General features: G+C 41.7%; 1 protein-coding gene across 1 annotated transcript in view; it reads left to right on the top strand.

The window, feature by feature from the left end:
- The first annotated feature begins 4,251 nt into the window (after positions 1 to 4,251).
- Positions 4,252 to 20,093, top strand: part of ITK (IL2 inducible T cell kinase) — a 41,673-nt gene continuing 25,831 nt past the window's right edge. Inside the window, exons 1-3 of the mRNA XM_060765546.2 lie at positions 4,252 to 5,677; positions 16,084 to 16,188; positions 18,809 to 18,890. Of these exons, the coding sequence (XP_060621529.2) occupies positions 5,540 to 5,677; positions 16,084 to 16,188; positions 18,809 to 18,890 (325 nt within the window). The 5' untranslated portion in view covers positions 4,252 to 5,539. The remainder of the gene's footprint in view (positions 5,678 to 16,083; positions 16,189 to 18,808; positions 18,891 to 20,093) is intronic.

Raw genomic sequence — 20,093 nt, 5'->3', positions numbered from 1 at the left:
AGACTAAATTGCATAGACAATCTATAGTAGTGTACTAGTACTAGTTAGTTAGATCCTGAACAAGGAAATTTATAATGCTACATATTATTTATACTTTGAAAGGAAGGCCTTGTTACTGCAAAGTACAGTAATATTTTTTCCTGTTATGCCTCTCTTATGGCAGCAGAGAGCAGCAGTGAGCTTATATTGGGTTGTGAGTTTTCCCTGCTTTGTCAGTGATCTGACTCTTATTATTATTATTTATTTACTTACTTTACTTATATACCGCTGTATCTCAAGCCCGAAGGCGACTCACAGCGGTTCACAAACAGTAAAAACAGTAGAAACAGCAGTGGTTCCATACAACATATAACAATTGACTTAACACATTATCCATAAATTAACAATAAGCAATTACAATGCACAATTATTACAAAAAACAACCGTACCCAATCTTCTCATCATCCAAGCGTAGTCCAGGTTCGTCGTCCATTGTTCCATTCCTATGTTCCATTACCAGATTGCACTAAATTACTCAAACGCCTGCACAAACATCCAGGTCTTCACCTTTTTGCGGAATACCATTAGAGATGGTGCTAGTCTAATGTCCGTAGGAAGGGCGTTCCACAGCTGAGGAGCCACCACCGAGAAGGCCCTATCTCTCGTCCCCGCCAGCCGAGCTTGAGAAGCAGGCGGGATTGAGAGCAGGGTCTCCCCGGAAGATCTCAAAGTCCTGGTGGGTTCATAGGCAGAGATGCGGTCAGATAGGTAGCTTGGGCCGGAACCGTTTAGGGCTTTAAAGGCCAACGCCAGCACTTTGAATTCAGCCCGGTAGCAGATCGGTAGCCAGTGGAGTTGGCGCAACAGGGGGGTTGTATGCTCCCTGCGCTCCGCTCCTGTTAAAATCATGGCTGCCGAGCGTTGGACTAGTTGGAGCTTCCGAGCTGTCTTCAAAGGCAACCCCACGTAGAGAGCGTTGCAGTAGTCTACACGGGATGTAACCAGAGCGTGGACTACCGTGGCCAAGTCAGACTTCCCAAGGTACGGGCGCAGCTGGCGCACAAGCTTTAGCTGTGCAAATGCTCCCCTGGTCACCGCCGAAACCTGGGGTTCCAGGCTCAGCGATGAGTCCAGGATCACACCCAAGCTGCAAACCTGCGTCTTCAGGGGGAGTGCGGCCCCATCCAACACAGGCTGTAACCCTATGCCCTGTTCGGCCTTGCGACTGACCAGGAGTACCTCTGTCTTGTCTGGATTCAATTTCAATTTGTTCGCCCTCATCCAGACCGTCACAGCGGCCAAGCACCGGTTCAGGACCTGGACAGCCTCCTTAGTAGCAGGTGGAAAGGAGTGACAGAGTTGGACATCATCCGCGTACAGATGACACCGTACCCCGAAACTCCGGATGATCTCCCCCAGCGGCTTCATGTAGATGTTAAACAACATGGGAGACAATATTGAGCCCTGAGGAACCCCACAAGACAATGGTTGTGGGGTTGAACAGGTGTCCCCCAACAACACCTTCTGAGATCGACCCTCCAGGAATGACCGGAGCCACTGCAAAACAGTTCCTCCAAGACCCATCCCTGCGAGGTGTCCCAGAAGGATACCGTGGTCGACTCTTGGCCCCCTTCCACACTGAACTGGATTATATGGCAGTGTGGACTCAGATATTCCACTTTAAATAAGATATTGTGAATTATCTGCCTTGATATTCTGGGTTGTATGGCTGTGTGGAAGGGCCCTTGGTTTTGTGAAAGGAAATTGGTGACAAACACCGGAAATCTCTGTATTGTTGTAAGTTTTTGAGGCAGTCTAGCCATGTTCTAGAAGCATTCTCTCCTGACGTTTCACCTGCAACTATGGCAGGCATCCTCAGAGGTTGTGAGGAAGCCTGCCATAGTTGCAGGTGAAACGTCAGGAGAGAATGCTTCTAGAACATGGCTATACAGCCCGAAAAACTTACAACAACCAGGGATTCCAGCCATGAAAGCCTTCGACAATACACTGAAAATCCCCTTTCAGATGAAAAAGTGCAAAACCTCTATGCATGAAACAATTGACAGGCCCCTTCCACACATTGGACTGGATTATCTGACAGCACAGACTCAGATAATCCAGTTCAAAGCAGATATTGTGGAGTATCTGCCTTGATGTTCTGGATTATATGACTGTGGGAAAGGGTCCATGGTTTTATGCCTCTCTTGTTTCTAAACGGGGGGGGGGGGGGGAGGTTAGTGGTTTCTGTGTATACTATAGGTGTGAGAAATTGTTCAGGAGAGCATAAACCAGACCAATTACCAAAAGGTCCCCATTATGCAGTAAGCTTTGAAGTCTGAGACTTAAAAAACACCTTTGCCATATTTCAGTGTAAACCAGAACGGAAATCTATTTGAGTGATGATTTTTCATGAAGAGTTTTGCTCATGCATGTGGTGTTATTTTAATCAATATATAGTTATTACACAGTTAACTGCTGGCAAACAACTATAAACAGCATCAGGAACATGCAGCAGCTAGAGAGGAATTACTAAAGGCCCTTCCAGACAGGCCCTATATCCCAGGATCCAACCCAGGGTTTTTGCTTTAAACTGGATTATATGAGCCCACACTGCCAATCAATCTGGGATAGACAGAAAAGCTGGGATCAGATCCTGGGATATTAGGCCTGTCTGTAAGGTCCCTAAGTCCTAACAGTGCAAACAAGCTCCGATTTACAGATGTGGGTGCAAACAGTTAATCTGGAAGCAGTGAAAGGCATGACAGAGTCTCACAATCCCTCAGCATTTAGGACTCGGGACAACCGCGCCCTCAACAGAGAGGGCAGATGGTGACCCTTCAGTGGCACAATCATCTGAGCAGGAAAGAGGTGACAAGTAACCCCTTATTCATGGGTTTGCTATCCATGATTTCACTCTACCCCCCCCCCCCCCAAAGTGTTTGTGGAGCTATTTAAGTCCTCCATTGTGATAACTGGCCCAAGGCCCCTTCCACACAGCTGTATAAAATCCACATTAAACTGGATTATATGGCACAGTGGACCCAGATAATCCAGTTCAAAACCGATATTGTGGATTTTTCTTCGTGGTCTCTGCGAATGCACACTTGTGGAGAGACTGCGCCTGCGCGGGCTCCAACGGAAACTTCTACATTTTAAAACTTTTCAAGTTTTGGCGGTAACCCCGCCCAGCCCCGGCAGGGGATAAAAGGGCGCCCCACGCACACCGATCCAATTCCTTTTTTTCCGCCGCACGGCTCGCTTCGGTACTTCGATTAGAGATATTGTTGGATAGTGATTCTTCATAGAGTTTCTTCAAGTTGTTTGACTGTATTATGTCAACAACTCGCTTCAAAAGATGCGCGAATTGTCCGAGGAAGATCCCTGATTCGGACAAACACGCTCTTTGCCTTTTGTGTCTCGGTGAGGCACACATTACTTCTTCGTGTCGTCATTGTCAATCGTTGACGGCACAGTCCCGTAAGAATCGGGTCCATCGGCTTCGATACCTTCTGTACCAGCAGACGTTGGCTCCGGTACCTTCAACATCGACATCGGCGTCGACGTCAGCTGCGGTATCCAGGCCTTCAACATCAGGGAGAGAAAAGGTGAGGCATTTTAAAAGCAGCAGAAAACCACAGGGACCCTAAAAGTTGCTGAGGTCCGAGAATTTGCACCAATCACAACAAAACTCTATTTCACATGTCAATCAAATCTCTATGCTCCTAATCACAGCCCCCCCCCCCCCCATTTTTCTTTCAGTGGCAGACTAAAACTTTCTTATTCAGACAGGCTTTTAAAGATGAAGGTGTTTTAAGATTTAGTCAGGGGTTCTGTGGTTTTTAACACTGAATATGTTTTAGATGGATTTTAACTACATCTTTTAGTGCTGTTTGTGTTTAATTATGTTTTAATACTTGTATTTTTATATATTTTAAATTGTATACTAATGCTTTTTATGTCAAGCCACTTTGAGTTCCCTTTGGGGAGATAAAGTAGGGTATAAATACAGTACAGCAAGGTGGATTTTACACACTTTTATTTGGAAAACTAAAAAAAAGGAGAAACAGAAGATCCTAATTCATATTTTTAATAACAATCCTTTGCCTTCACCTTTATATATGTATGTATATGGATTAAGTTCTGATATAGTTCTATATTCCCCATCCTGTGAAGATGAGATGTTAACTTCTGTTGAAGTGGAAGCCATTTTCTACATTTATAAAAATATATGATTTCTGTTTTCATAGTTAGTTGTATCAGAGGTATCTTTATTCCATTTTAATTCAGTGAATGAAAGGTAACAGATGACTTGAGGCAGTCTGTCTATGTAAAGAAATAAGTACTGACCTACTTTCTAGAGCAGAGGTGGGAGCCATAAGGCCTTCCAGATGTTGTGGGTCTACAGTTCCCTGTAACCCTACTTGCCATATCCACTGATAAGAAATGCTGGGAACTATAGTCTAGCAATATCTAGGAGAACCGTATGACTCACTGCTATCCTAAAGGATATTTCTGCATATGTATGTTTGCATGTAATGCATTGTGGATTCATTTAAGAATGCATTTAAAAGCTGACGTGTGTGTGTGTGTATTGCTGTGATGCGGCGGCATCAATAGGAGTATAGTGTCTAGATCCAGAGAAATCATGCTACCACTCTATTCTGCCTTGGTTAGACCACACCTGGAATACTGTGTCCAATTCTGGACACGACAATTGAAGGGAGATGTTGACAAGGTGGAATGTGTCCAGAGGAGGGCTACGAAAATGATCAAGGGTCTGGAGAACAAGCCCTGTGAGGAGCAGCTTAAAGAGCTGAAATGTTTAGCCTGAAGAAGAGAAGGCTGAGAGGACACATGATAGCCATGTATAAATATATGAGAGGAAGTCATAGTGAGGAGGGAACAAGCTTGCTTTCTGCTGCCCTGGAGACTAAGTCGCAGAACAATGGCTTCAAACTACAAGAAAGGAGATTCCATCTGAACATTAGGAAGAACTTCCTGACTGCAAGAGCTGTTCAGAAATGGAACTCTCTGCCCTGCAGTGTGATGGAGGCTTCTTCTTTGGAGGCTTTTAAATAGAGCTGGACGGCCATCTGTCGGGGGTACTTTGAATGCGATTTTCCTGCTTCTTGACCGGGGGTCGGACTGGATGGCCCACGAGGTCTCTTCCAATTCTATGATTCTATATCTTTCCCTCATTTCTCATAATCAGGTGCTTGAATTATCTTTTATTTTCAACATTCTTCCTCTCCTTGGGCTAGCTTTTAGTCTTTTTCCTCTATGTGAACATTTATCATATAGCATAATGTAGTGCGCATATTTTGTGCAACAGTATTTAAAAAGGATGTGGTTATGGGTTTTTTTACATCAGAAAGGAAGCTAGCTAAACTGCATTGCCTGGATGACAGATGGAAAGATAAAGCACCTACGCTGTTTTTCAAATACACTTTTATAAAAATCCTTGTCTCCTGATTTCTCTTTCTTGAGCTCATATGTAGCATTCAGGTATAATAAAGCAGATGCTTTCCCATCCTGGAGTAAGACCATTACTTGTTGGACAATGAATAACTGTGTTCTGCTTGAAGAAGAACTGATCAAAAAGTCCCAGCAAAAGCGAAGGACCTCTCCCTCCAATTTTAAAGTTCGATTCTTCATTTTAACAAAATCAAGGCTGGCATATTTTGAACGTCGCCCTGGGGTATGTGTGCTTTCTCTCTCTTTTTCAGACTTTATTGGTAAGGAATGTTATAGGGACAAACTGAGCAGAGTTTTGTGACCCATGCATTATTTCTTCAGAGCCAAGATTCAGATTTGACATTGGTTTTTGTTCATTTGTATATGAAATGTGCTGTTTAAGGAGATAGGTTATATATGGGTCATTTCTTATTATTTTTCTCCCTTGCCACTTTGCATTTTTCCTTTGCATTTTGAGGACTTATATTCTCATACTAAGTCCTTGTGTTCATTCTTAATTAGGATTAGCATCCACTATCCAGGATTTGAGGCTGAATACCTCTGGTATTTTCCTGGTCTTCCATTGAAGTATTAGCCAGGCCTCCTTAGCTTGCAAAGTCCTACAAGTTCAGATGTATTTGGGATGGTATGGTCGATTGGCTCACAGAAAGGTATGATTATGCCTGTACATTTTACGAGGGATCCCTTTCAGGACATTTGCACTCCTGACTTTTATGAATATATTGTACAAGTTGTTGAATTAATTATAAATGCCAAGAAACATAAGCAGATTAAAGTATTTATGACAAGGATATTGGTTCTTAATGTTTTACTGAAGGGTTCTCAAGGGCAGTCTTTAAGGACAAGCCGACAAGTTCTTTATCTTCTGTGGCTTTGAAGAAAAGGAAATTGACCCACGTCCCAAAAGGTTAGAGCATCTGTCTGAGACAGACCATTCAGGCACAGACACAAATACAGATCTCATACAGACTAAGTCACATTGCGGTTTATAATATTCTCACAAGGGATTGATATGGTATGTGCAAGTCTTTCATTTTCCATAGTGAAATAATAACTTGCCTACAATTATTTAAGCTTTCTGCTAAGTAAAGTCATATTGGTCAACTCCTTGCATGTTTAACTTGTACTGTGTACTCACTTTTAAAAAGCCATTTAATGTGTTGATTTTTCATTTCTCAGGTTTTAATATTGTGGGGTTGTGCATATGTCTCTATATTTCAGAAATATTTTTATATTGAATCCATTGTCTATCACACTGAGTTCTCTTGCAAAAGCATTGAAAATAGGTCAACAGGGGTTTGGGTTTCCTGTCTTTACCACCAACACTGGATGCTTCCACTTAGAACTACAACTACCAGGCCCGTAGCCAGGATTTTGTTTCGGGAGGGGCTGAGTTTGATTCGGGGGGGGGGGCTGAGTCTGAGTGAAAGAGGGTCTACCCTAGCAAACCTTTTGTATCATTACCCCAATACCCCCATGCATATGTGATATATTGAGCATGGTGATCAGATCATGATATGAATAAACATAACAGTTTAAATAATGTACCAGTAAGGCCTTCTCGCGGACCACCCTGAGAATTTGGGGGGTCTATATGCCTATATGCCTGACAACTACTATATTGTTTAGGGAATTCTTTTTCCCAAGCTCTGTGTATAGTTTGGTGGACAAGATCATGATATGAATTTGCAACGGGAAGAATGGCTACCCTTTCCTTTGCTTAAACTGGAGATATAACAGTCAGTGTCCAGGGTTTATGATATAATCTCTTGATGACAGAGATGCAGTCACAATGTTATCTATTACATTTCCCATTCAGTTCTTGAGACTGTACAGCTTCAGATAAGATTTTATTGAAGATCACTATTGGGGTTCCTAGTTCAACCAGTCAAAAGGCATTTTCTGGCTATTGAATGTTTGTGGTAAAACAAAACAAAACTTCAAAAAGATGGTGGAAAGACTAGAAATGGGAAATGATGCTATATCAATGCCCATACAATTCTGTGAATGACTGAACATACCAAGAAGTGCCACGTAGCTGCATCTGTGATTTCAAGAACCTATGTGGAAAAACAGTGTGGAATTTGGGCTTTTTAAATAAGCTTTTTGGGTATTTTTAAAAATACAATATTAAAAATAACAACACAGTAAACCAACCTAAAACTTTCATCTAAACATAACTATTTAAAACAGACAAATTATATTCTTTCTTCCTCCCCTGCATCTAAACACATTTCAAAAATGTTATAAGTTATTTGCGTTTAAACCTCTGCTTAAAAACCTATTCTATAAATTAATATTCAAATCTCACAAATATTACTACTGTATTTTCCGGCATACTAGATGACATTTTAACCCTGGAAAATCCTTGCTGAACTAGGGGGGAGGTCTAGTACACCTGGTATAAAAAAATCACTTCCTGTTTTGGGTCGAGGTGAGGGAGATGGACAGCTGCCCTACGCTGGAGCAGGGCGCCGGCAGCAACAGCTGCTGCGCTCGTCCAGCGCCGCTTGTCTCCCGCTGCTGGGCTTCAGCCTCACCGAGGGGCTCTTCCACTCTATGCCCACCTTGGCTGTCCGTGCTACGGAGGAGGAGGAGGTGATATATTCGCTGGATGGCCACATCGCCGCCGCCTCCTCATCCGCCACCACACAGACAGTCGAGGCGGGCCTGGAGTGGAAGAGCCCTTCAGTGAACTGAAACTCAGCAGCGGGAGACAAGAGGCGCCGGAGGGCAGCCCTGAGGTTCCACTTGTCTCCTGCTGCTGAGCTTCAGTTTCACCGAGAGGCTCTTCCACTCCAGGCCCACCTCGACTATCAGTGCAGTGGCAGAGGAGGAGGCAATATACTCGCCAGATGGCTGCATTGCCTCCTCCTCTTCCTCTGCTTCCACTGCTGCAAGGATAGCCGAGGCAGGCCTGGAGTGGAGGAGCCCCCCAGTGAAGCTAAAGCCTGACAGTGGGAGACAAGCAGAACCTGAGGGCTGCCCTATGGCGCCGCTTGTCTCCCACTGCTGAGCTTCAGTTTCACTGAAGGGCTCTTCTACTCCAGGCCCACCGCGACTGTCCATGCGGTGGCGGAGGAGGAGGCAACGTGGCCATCCAGCAACTATATCACCGCCTCCTCCTCCTCCACCGCACTGACAGCATAGAGTGGGCATAGAGTGGAAGAGCCCCTCGTTGAGGCTGAAGCCCAGCAGCGGGAGACAAGCGGCGCTGGAGGAGCATAGCTGCTGCTGCTGCTGCTTCGGGCGCCCTGCTCCAGCGCAGGGCAGATGCCCACCTCCCTCACCTGTTAGGAGACTCCATCTTGTTTTGGACCCAAAACAGGAAGTGATGAGCATGGCGGTTGGCTGGCTGTGGCGGGGCCTGGCTGGCGGTGGAAGGGAGGCTGCCTCTATGGAGCCGAGAAGCCGCCTCAAAGACCAGGAAAGGAGGCTTTGGGGCCTGAAGGGGCTGGCAAGAGGGGTAGTCTAATAGGGCGAGTATATCCAAATTTGAAATTTGAAATTGAAAAGTTGGGGGGTTGTCTTATGCGGCCAGTCGCCTCGTACGTCGGAAAATATGGTACTTCTTTCTTGTTTTCAAATCTAAATGGTTCCCACTCATTTACCAAGTTTTTTGTCAAATTCTCTTTCATCAGTATATACAATTTATCAATTTCAGCTGGATTGCATATGTTCATCATTCATTTTTTTAAAAAAATCATGGAATATTTTTTTTATTTTTAAAGATAACTGTCATGCTGCCTAAATCACATAACATATTCTGTAATATTTCAACTCCTCAGTTTGTTCATTAAAAGTTTTCCGTCAAAATGATTCTGGATTCAACTGAGTTTTTGTTCTAGCATCAAAATCTGACTCAGTTCCCAATATTTCTTTGGGGCTCTTCCACTCCAGGCCCACCTCGGCTGTCAGTGCAGTGGCAGCCTTTCATTCGTCTGTCTCATAAAAAGGCATCCTCTTCATTAAAAGTTCCCCATCTAACTGATTGTGTATTTAACTAAGCCCTTTTCTATTAAAAGCTTGCATATTTCTTAATATTCCTTTGCCATTTCATCCTTCCATCTCATATAAAGAAAGGTATCTTCTGAATGTCCCTGTTTCCCCCATCCAAAGGGGATGCCATACAGTCCAGGGAATTCTACAACCTTGAGCCATGGAAATTAAAGTGGTGTCAAATTGTGTTGCCGTAATTCTACATTGCAGATGCAATCTATGTTTACAAATCAGCTAACATTTTGCAAAATATTTACATAATATACTGTATATTATTTTGTCTCCAAAGTTAATGTCTACAAATGCATGGCACTGGTGAGTGATCAGCACATATATCACATTGTCCTGTCATGACTACTTTTTAAGTAGTAGCAGCCCCACCCGATTACTCAAAGTATATTCTGTATGTTTTACGGCATAAAGGACTGAATGTCGGACAAAGGTGTGTTTAGGGGTGCATCTACATTATAGAATTGATGCCGTTTGGCACCACTTAAACTGCCATGGCTCCATGCTATGAAATCCTGAGAGCAGCAGTTTGGTGAGGCACTGGCGCTCTTTGGCAGAGAAGGGAAAAGATGTTGTAAAACTATAGCTCCCAAAATTCTATAACATTGAGGGGAACTGTGAGTGCAATCCCATGTCTCCAGGCTGCCTGAGTCCAGGAAACATGGGGTAGTTGTGTAAACAGCTGAATCCCAACTGTTCGCATTGATCCAAAGTCACAGGCTACACTGGAATCTGGGAGAGAATTCGGGGCAACCCCAACTTTGGATAACATGATTTCAAAGGCTGTGTTAAGCAGCTCTGGCCTGTGTTAACCCAGATCAGCTTCATGCATTATTTTATCTGTTAAAGGAGGGTGGCTTGTGCTAACTGGCCAGGGTAGATGTGCTTTTCCAGGAGTGTGTTAGCTGAGTATTCTTATTTTGCCCAGAATAAATTGGACTAAATTGCCCTTGTGGTTCCATCCAGCTATATAATTGTTGGACCATGAAACCTAGGGCACATGACAGAAATGTGAGCCAAAGTGGATTTTGAAACCTGCTTTGGTGCGTATTAGTGTCTCCAAGCCTCCCCCCCCCCTAAGAAAACCCAGGCTTTCCCAGTGGGGTGTCTAGATGCCATCCCAGTAACTACCGGGATGGCATCCAGCCATCCCGAAGCCCCCCAAAACCACTCTTATTTTTTTAAAAAACAAAAAACAAACCAGGCCACCATTGAGGTGGTCCTTCTGATGCATGGAAATGACTGCCCTGCTTTGTTCCTAATTAATTTGGTTTTACCAGAGGCATCATTTGGATGCCTCCAGTAAAAATGAAACAGGTCTTGGGTTAAAGGCCCGTTTGGATGGAGAATTTAGCACATCATTACTCTCATCGCAGGCTCTTGATTTGAACAACATATTTAATCAGAAATCAATATTTAGTGGCATAAACTTTACACAATTTGGATCTACACCTGAGATACAAATCTCTGTTTTAGTTTAGCTGCTGTTGTATTTTATAATTACCATTAAAGCATCAGATACCATCTGATCTTGGAAGCTAAGATCTGGGTCAGACCTTGTTAGTGCTTAGATGCGGGGAGGGGGAGTAGCAAGGAATAGTAGTTGCTATAGGCTATATTCCAGGGAAGGAACTAGCAAAACCATTGTCATAACTTGACAAATAACTTAAAGACACACACAGTAGAATCTCGTTTAGCCAACATAAACGAGACGGCAAAACATTGAATAAGTGAAAATGTTAGATAATAAGAAGAGATTAAGGAAAAGCATGTTAAAAGTCAAATTTTGTTATGATTTTACAGATTAAGCATCTAAACATCATGTTTTACAACAAACTGACAAACAGTAATGTTATGTAGTAATTACTGTATTTACGAATTTAGCACCAAAACATTGCAATGTATTGAAAGAGCTGTGGATCCAGGCGGGAGGCAGACTGTTGGATAATACAGAACGTTGGATGAGCGAAGGTTGGATAAGTGAGACACTACTGTATATACTTTTTGATAACATTGCTATGATGGGTGCTATACTGCCTTAAGTACAATTTTAGAGAACCAATGTCTGTGTGTTGAGATTTAAAGATAAAAACACAAAGTGAAATGGCTTCAATTACTACATTTGTAGTTCACATGAGAATTTTTGTTCACAGACAGACTGTCATTGTCCATCCAACTTCAAATCTATGTGTAGTTAGGATACAGACGTCAGTATATATGAGGTCACTCTATGAGCAAAAAGAGTTTTGTCTGTAGCTGTAATTTGCATGTTTAATAAGGAAACCAATTATATTATGCTGACAGACTCATGCAGAAAGGGGAAATTGGAAACACATATCTATTATGAGCATTTTATTTCATGGTAAGATGGCCCCTCATTGTGCACTGTGTAATGAAATTCAGAAGAAACAGATCCTTACTGTTGCTAGACTTTATAGCATTCATTCTTTTCCTGATGTATGTGCAAACCTTTCATTAGTGTTAACGGCCATTGCGTACCAAACATAAGAGGAGAAAGAGCTTTCTGTGCCACAGTTTAAAATCCTGGTTTGCAAAGTCATGGTGAAGCTTGCCTTCATGAAGATTTACATTTTGTCAGCAGTGATGATATTCTCCAGTGACAAGCAGTTTGAAGAGAGGATTTTTTTAACTTACAAGAAAAAGGAATAGATTAAAGTCATACAAGCTTTGTATCCCTTATCTAAAATGTTTGGGACCAGTAGTATTTTGGATTTTGAAATATTTGTATTTACATATAGATCATGGAATATTTTGGAGATGGGAACCAAGTCAGAACACATGGTTCATTTATGTTTCATGTGCCCATTATAAACATAGCTTGAATTTTATACACAATAATTTACTAATTTTGTGCGTGCTATCAGAAAGCAAAGATATCACTACTTCAGCCATTCATAGGGAGTATTTAAAGTTTCTGAGTTTTTTGTATTTGGGGATTCTGAATAACCTGTAAAACAATATATGTGGGGTTTAAGGGAAGGGAACAGGCAGACATCATATTCTAAAGTTTCTGCATTGACAAAACTACCTCTTAAATATTCATTGCTTAAGAAAAGCCTATGAAATTTGTTGGAGTCACCAAAAGTCAAGAGGTGACTTGAAGGCATAAACATGAAGTTTATTAATATTTTGAAGACTTGATATTATCTCTGGCCCCTCACTACAATCCTGCTGTCATCAATTCTTCATTTCCTTGATAAAGCTTTATTGTAAATAAACTGCTGCTTGACATCTAATGCAATGATCCTAAAGGTCAACCATGAGAACTTTTTAATTTAATCAAATCCATGAAGACATGGATCTGGGACCAGGCGTTTGGGCAATCTGGCAGATAAATAAAGGACTATGACGACGGATAGGAATAGACAATGTGCAATGAAATATGGACTCTGAGTTGGCAAACGCTGAGCTTGATATTGGTTATTGATTGTGATATATATTGATTGTTTTAATTGTTATAACTGTTTAATTGCTGTTTTTATGCGTTTTTGTATTACTGTGTAGGCATCGAATTGTGCCTGTTTGTAAGCCGCCCTGAGTCCCCCCTCGGGGGTTGAGAAGGGCGGAGTAGAAGTACACGAAATAAAATAAATAAATCTTCTAATTAGTTTAATTTTTATTTTCTTGTCATATACGCACTTGGTGAAAATATATATTTTGGATCAAAACCCAAATGGGAACATGATGCATTTTGCCCTTGTACATTTTGCTGTTCAGTCAAATACTCTTGAAACAACTTTAGAATATTTAACCAGGATATGGACCCTCAAATAATAAACAAAAAAGCCAAAAATCTGTTCACTGACATTACTGATGTTGAGATGAGTTGTCAATAAATCCCATTATGGAATTGCCGAAATGCAGCAAAATATAAACCTCAGCTTCCTTAGGGACACTATTTGACATTTTAAAAACATTTCAGATAAATCTATAACAAACAGATGAATAGTTAGTTACTTATTCTGGAAATGTCATAATAGTCTTCTGCAGTGGCACAATGGGTTAAACTGTTGAATTGCTGAACTTCCTGTAGCCCGGGGGGGGGCTTGGGGGGCTTCAGCCTCCACCTCCCCCCCCCCCCGAAATTCTCATGGTGGTCCATGAAAAGGCCTTACTGGTACATTATTTAAACTGTTACGTTTATTCATATCATGATCTGATCACCATGCTCAATACATCCCATATGCATGGGGGTATTGGGGCAACGATAGAAAAGGTTTGCTAGGCTAGACCCTCTTTCACTCAGACTCACCCCCCCCCCCCCCGAATCAAACTCAGCTCCCCCCAAAACAAAATCCTGGCTACGGGCCTGCGTGGGACAGAGTGAGCTCCCAATGGTACCCCAGCTCATGCCAACCTAACAGTTTGAAAACATGCAAATGAGAGTAGATCAACAGGTACCACCTCAGTGGGAAGGTAAACGTGCTCCATGCAATCATGTCGGTCACATGACCTAGGAGATTTCTACAGACATTGCAGGCTCTTTGGCTTAGAAATGGAGATTGGCATCACCCCCCAGAGCCAGAGATGAAAGGGAAAGCCTTTACCTTTATCTGTGTGTGTTTCATTGTTTCAAGGCATTTAATGTTTGCCTTTGTGTCTATATATACTGGAATCCGACCTGAGTCCCCTCGGGGAGATAGGGCAGAATACAAATATATTATTATTATTATTATTATTATTATTATTATTATTATTATTATTCCTTTTCTCCTTTCATTGCTGACAGAACCCAACCACCAACCACTTTTGTAAGAGCAAAAAAGCAACAGATTATTGTTACTATTTTGTTACTATTTTTATGACATAGTACAATGATAACATTTAAAACAACATGCAATGTAGCCAGTAAGAGGACTGCAAAAATATGGATCCATTACCTATTTTTGTAAACCTTTTCCCCCGCAGTATTTCCTGCCATACTTCCTTTTTACTCACCAAGAAAGTCAGCTTTAATAATATTTTGATTAGTTTTAATAACATGTTTATTATTTTCAAAATTGTCATATAACACCTGTTACTTTTCCATTGTAAATTCTTTGCTACTTTTCCTTTTGAAAAATTAACTTTCCTTGGAGTTTTTTTTCCCTTTCAGTGGGATCTCTTGGAGTTTTGGGAACAACACTTTGCTTGTCCTGTTGCCTTTGTTGTGCTTTGATGTTTGTGGATCAAAAAGTTTGTGCTTGGAGAAATGACTATTTGAAATGTTACCTTGCTATTTAAAGGGCCTTCTTGTTTGTGTTGGTGATCTTGTTGGACAATTTTTGCATTCACTTTGCATTATGAGCCTGGGAACAGATATGAAGGCTGAAAGCAGACAGGGGAGGGGGCTTCCACATAGCCATATCACCCTTTCATATTCATCCCATTCATCCGTGTCTGATTGAATTTAAGAAACCCGATAGGGCACTGATTAGAGTCCACACACACACACACCAAAAACTGTGCTTTTGGGGGAGGTGGTGTAGAAAACCCCCCAGAAAAAACTTCAAAATTAAAAAGGAGGAAAATCGGTCCTATGTCCCCGCTTCTCCTGGCACATCATTTCTACATGCCAGGAGAGCTCCAGCAGCACAGTAATGGTGGCCTTGTGAGTAATTTTTTATTTTTGAGGCCTTTTCGAGGGGGTGGGGTGGGAGTGGGGGTGGGTGTTGTCTTGTGGCTTCCAGGTTCCAGCAGCCCAGAAATCTTGAGACAGCTGTGTGGACCAGGCCCAGAAGTCACGCAACGCAATCCCAGGCCCAATTCACACAGAGCCCACACCTGGAAAGACCCAGGTCTTATGCCATCACTGGCAAGAATGACCTGATATACATTGGCATTCTCTAGCCAGTGTCCCATTGTGCATTACTTTTACTGTGCATTGGTCCTGTTGTGCACTGTTTGTATTATATATCAGTTCCAATGGACAATGGTTGGATGCATAGGATAAGGCACTGCTTTTCTGGCACATCACCATTAATTTGAACCAACCTCTTTGACATTTTTTTTGAACCAATAAGGTCCACCTTGCATTGGGTGCCTTGGAAGGGGGTCAAGTTTGAGGAAAGATCAAGCAGCATACTATGTACCAAAGAGTCTTGCATCAAAAACTGGTAAAAAGACAGGATAGGATGCTGATTCTGCTCCTGATGGTGATGACGATAATAAAGAGTACTGCAGTATAATTTGAGAAATAATGTTACTGAAATTCAAGGGCTAAACCAATGTGATATTCAGTATGAGTGAGTGATTGTATTTACATTAATATAAGTAGTAGAATATGTATATACAGATAGACATGTGTAGTGGTGCAAGGTGGATCCCATTCCATTGGTTGGTGGATCTACTTCTGGTTTTGAGATAACAAAACCGATTTTGGTTTTGGGATACAGTTCATTTTCTTAGACAACTTTTAAGATACCACCTCTCTTTGAGTTGTTTCTAAGGACCTGTAAAGTACACAGGGAAGGTTTAACCTTTGCCTTCCCTCTTGTCTTAGCTATCTCACCATGTTTTCCTCCTTCCTTGCACAAAGGCGATCCATCCTATTTTATGCGATGAGGAATGTCCTTTAATAGTGTTTTGACTGGATTCTGTGTTTGTTTTTTTGTCCCATAGAAAAAAAACATTCTAAAAGGTTCAATTGAACTGTCCAAGATTAAATGTGTGGAAATTGTGAATAGTGACATTACAATTCCATGTCACTACAAATATCCTTTCCAGGTAAGTGAAAGTTTTTATTATAAACAACATCCTAAGCAACGGCCAAATATAGCATATTTCAAAACAGCAGCATGTTGTCAGCTAGAATTTGTTCTTAGAAAACTCAGATTTGATTTTATTAACTTTATTAATTTGTTTTTTTTTATTTCCTTTATCACATTATGTTCTGTGATAGCATTCTGTATTTTGATTTTTTTATTATTATTATTTTTTGCAATATTCATAATATTACTTTTGGTATTGTTCTATAAATGCTTTCTTTTTGGTTGTGACATAGTATTAAGTTCTTATATTCATATTCATTTCTTATTAATGTTGACTCTAAACATTCTTGTTTATAGTTGACCATATATATATATATATATATATATATATATATATATATATATATAGTGGAGATCTTTTGTGGTTTATGCACCTGTGGCTAAAGTCCTTGTTAATGTATCATTTTTACTGAAAAATTGTGCATGCAACCATTTTCTTTTTAAATGGATGAATGCAGATTTATCTGTAACCCTGAAAGGAATTATTACAAATGTTGTTTCAATGAATTGGATGTAATTAATCATATGAGGATGACTGCTCTAATTTACCAAAGGCTACATAAGATGTTGGGTATCTCTCTTTTGTGGTTTACCTGTATATCATACAGATACATTTAGGTTTTATAGTTATGTCTTTTAATTGTTTTTTTTTTCCCAGGGTAACCAGGTTTAGGTGATACTTGCTGATGTAACATAATGAAGCATTTGGGGATATTTTGCAAACTATTGTAGTGTTCATGTTTATTCAAGGTCTGGGAATAAATCGATGCCAGTGGATTTGATTTTTAAAAATTATCTATGAATTGCTCAATCCTCTAATGCAATGCTATATTCATCTTCTAATAGAGGTTGATATTAGAGTAATTGTGAAAGACCTAGAAATTCTTAGAGAGGTATTCCCTCAGGTAAAAAATTAGCCATTTCTTTTTTCACAGTTTTTCACTTTCACAGGGATCCTGTGCCCTTAACCCCTGCGAATGTGTTGAGCTGACTCTACTCAGACGATACATTGACCTTGTGCTTCTGAGGGCCAGTAAGAGCACTGCTCTTGGCTTTATTATTCATATAGAAAGCAAGGATAGGTATGGGGAGATTACTTGCCACAAAGGTAGAGAGAAAAGGGAGGATGTGATCCCTAATCTTATAATACACCTTTTATATAAGCAAGAAAGACTACTCGGTGGCTTTTCTCCACTCTGATTACTGAGTAATGATCAGACCAGACAGTGAGACATGCATAAAACAAACATGGCTGCTTATCATGTCTGGTTCTGCATTAAACCAGGATTAATTCTAAACATGTTTAATTCTAAACTTGATATTTCCAATGTTGTCTTTTATGGCAAGGGCAAACTATAAAGGGAAAATGTTCATCTTTCTATGGATTTACTATTCTGTGTTTCCTGTACAACAGTTCCCTCCTGCTCTTGGCACCATTACTATTAGTGCCTTTATCCTTTCTCTGGCTAAAATGTGAAATAATGTAATACCGTGTTCCCTCGCTGTTTCGCGGTTCGCTTTCCGTGGATTCTCTGTTTTGCGGTTAGGGTTGAGAATTAATATTTTAATATATTTTATACATTTTGTGGTTGAAAAGCACAAAATGTTTAAAATATATTAAAATACTAACTGCAAAACAGTGAGTCCACGGAAAGTGAACCGCTGCTTGCAGGGCTGCCCTGGGACTTCACAGGGCTCTGTGGCAACCTTGCGGAGGCCACGGAGCCCTGCGGAGGCCCAGGGAAGCCCTCCAAAGGCTGCCAGGGCAAAGTTTGAAAACCGGCCCTGGCCAATCCAGGGGCAGGGCGGGACCTGCCACTGGTTGGCCAGCTGGCCGAATGGTGGGAAACTTCCTGCTGTGCAGGGGGCTTCTGGGAAGAAGAAGCCCCCTGCAAGCAGCATGGCCAGCGGGAGGGCACCCACCACCGCAACGGCCCTTGCCTGGTAAGTCGGGCAAAGCATTTCTAGTTTTAAAACTACAAAATGTCTAAAAATATATTTAAAATATATATAGTGCCCCTACTTCACAGATTTTCGCTTATCATGGGGGGTCCTGGAACAGAACCCCTGTGATAAGTGAGGGAACACAGTATTGGCCCTAATCATTTATCCGTGAGGTAGAGAAAGGTTGTAGAGGGGGAAAGAAGCAAGTGCATATGTGTACTTGTGTGTGTGTGTGTGTGTGTGTGTGTGTATTTTATAAGGATATATGGGAAGTGGAATAAGCACAAAACGAAATATATGGTACATAATTAGCGTCTTATGACTCTCAACTGGCTTGGCACATTTTGGAATTTATCTCAAAATTTAATAGACTTGTTGGAGAGAACTCAATAAATAAGACATAGCTCTTATTTGTTTCAGAGCTTCCTATGTAGAAGCAGAACAAGAAACTATTCTCAGATTTGTTCATTTTGCCTAATTTATTCAAGCCATGGAATATGAGTTAATTTGACAACACATTGAACCATTACAGCTAATAGAGCAAAGCCATTTTTAACTTCTAGCTGTTTAGAAAATTAACAACTTTGCTTGGCCTGAAATATGTTCTAATTTTGTGTTCTCCCCTGCCATAGATTTTTCATGACAGCCATCTCTTGTATGTGTTTGCTCCCAGCCAAGCAAGTTGTCAGAAATGGGTGGTGACTCTGAAAGAAGGTAACTGATCTCAGTATAGTTCCTCTAGGCCACCTTTAATTCCAGGATCATTCCAGGATCAGACCTTGAACCGGTGTTTAGCCGCTGTGTCGGACTGGATGAGAGCTAACAAATTGAAATTGAATCCAGACAAGACAGAGGTCCTACTGGTCAGTCGCAAGGCCGAACAGGGTATAGGGTTACAGCCTGTGTTAGACGGGGTTACACTCCCCCTGAAGACGCAGGTTCGCAGCTTGGGAGTGATCCTGGACTCATCGCTGAGCCTGGAACCCCAGGTCTCGGCGGTGGCCGGGAGAGCTTTCGCACAATTAAAACTTGTGCGCCAGCTGCGCCCGTATCTTGGGAAGTCTGATCTGGCCACGGTGGTCCACGCTCTTGTCACATCCCGGTTGGATTACTGCAACGCACTCTACGTGGGGTTGCCTTTGAAGACTGCTCGGAAACTTCAACTAGTCCAGCGAGAAGCAGCCAGATTGCTCACCGGAGCGGCGTACAGGGAGCATACCACCCCCCTGTTGCGTCAGCTCCACTGGTTGCCGATCCAATTCCGAGCACAATTCAAAGTGCTGGTTTTGACCTACAAAACGCTATACGGTTCCGGCCCAGTGTATTTGTCCGAACGGATCTCCCTCTACGTCCCACCTCGAAGCTTAAGATCTTCTGGGGAGGCTCTGCTCTCGACCCCGCCACTCTCACAAGTGAGGCTGGCGGGGACGAGGAGCAGGGCCTTCTCAGTGGTGGCCCCCCACCTGTGGAACTCACTCCCCGGGGAGATTAGATCGGCGACCTCCCTTCTGACATTCAGGAAAAAACTGAAGACCTGGGTTTGGGACCAAGCCTTTGGATACACTGGCAGCTAAATTAAGGATCTGACGACAGACAAGGAAAAATGGAATGGAATGGATATATGGACTCTAAACCCGAGCATGAGATTGTTTTAATATCTTATTATGTACTGATGTTTAATTTTTAACTGCTAAATTGCTTTTGTATTTTATATTACTGTGAATTGATTTAGGCATTTAATTGTGCCTCCTCTGTAAGCCGCCCTGAGTCCCCCCCGGGGTGAGAAGGGCGGGGTATAAGTAAATGAAATAAATAAATAAATAATCATGATAACAGTAATATAAATAGCCTTGACATTAAGATATGGCCAATATAGTTTGCTGTCTGAGGCAAATGATAAAATCCTGCTTCCATTCC

Source organism: Anolis sagrei, chromosome 2, assembly GCF_037176765.1.
Source record: "Anolis sagrei isolate rAnoSag1 chromosome 2, rAnoSag1.mat, whole genome shotgun sequence".
Classification (NCBI taxonomy): domain Eukaryota; kingdom Metazoa; phylum Chordata; class Lepidosauria; order Squamata; family Dactyloidae; genus Anolis; species Anolis sagrei.
The sequence above is the reverse complement of the archived record's forward strand: the minus strand, read 5'-3'. Positions and strand labels throughout refer to the sequence as shown.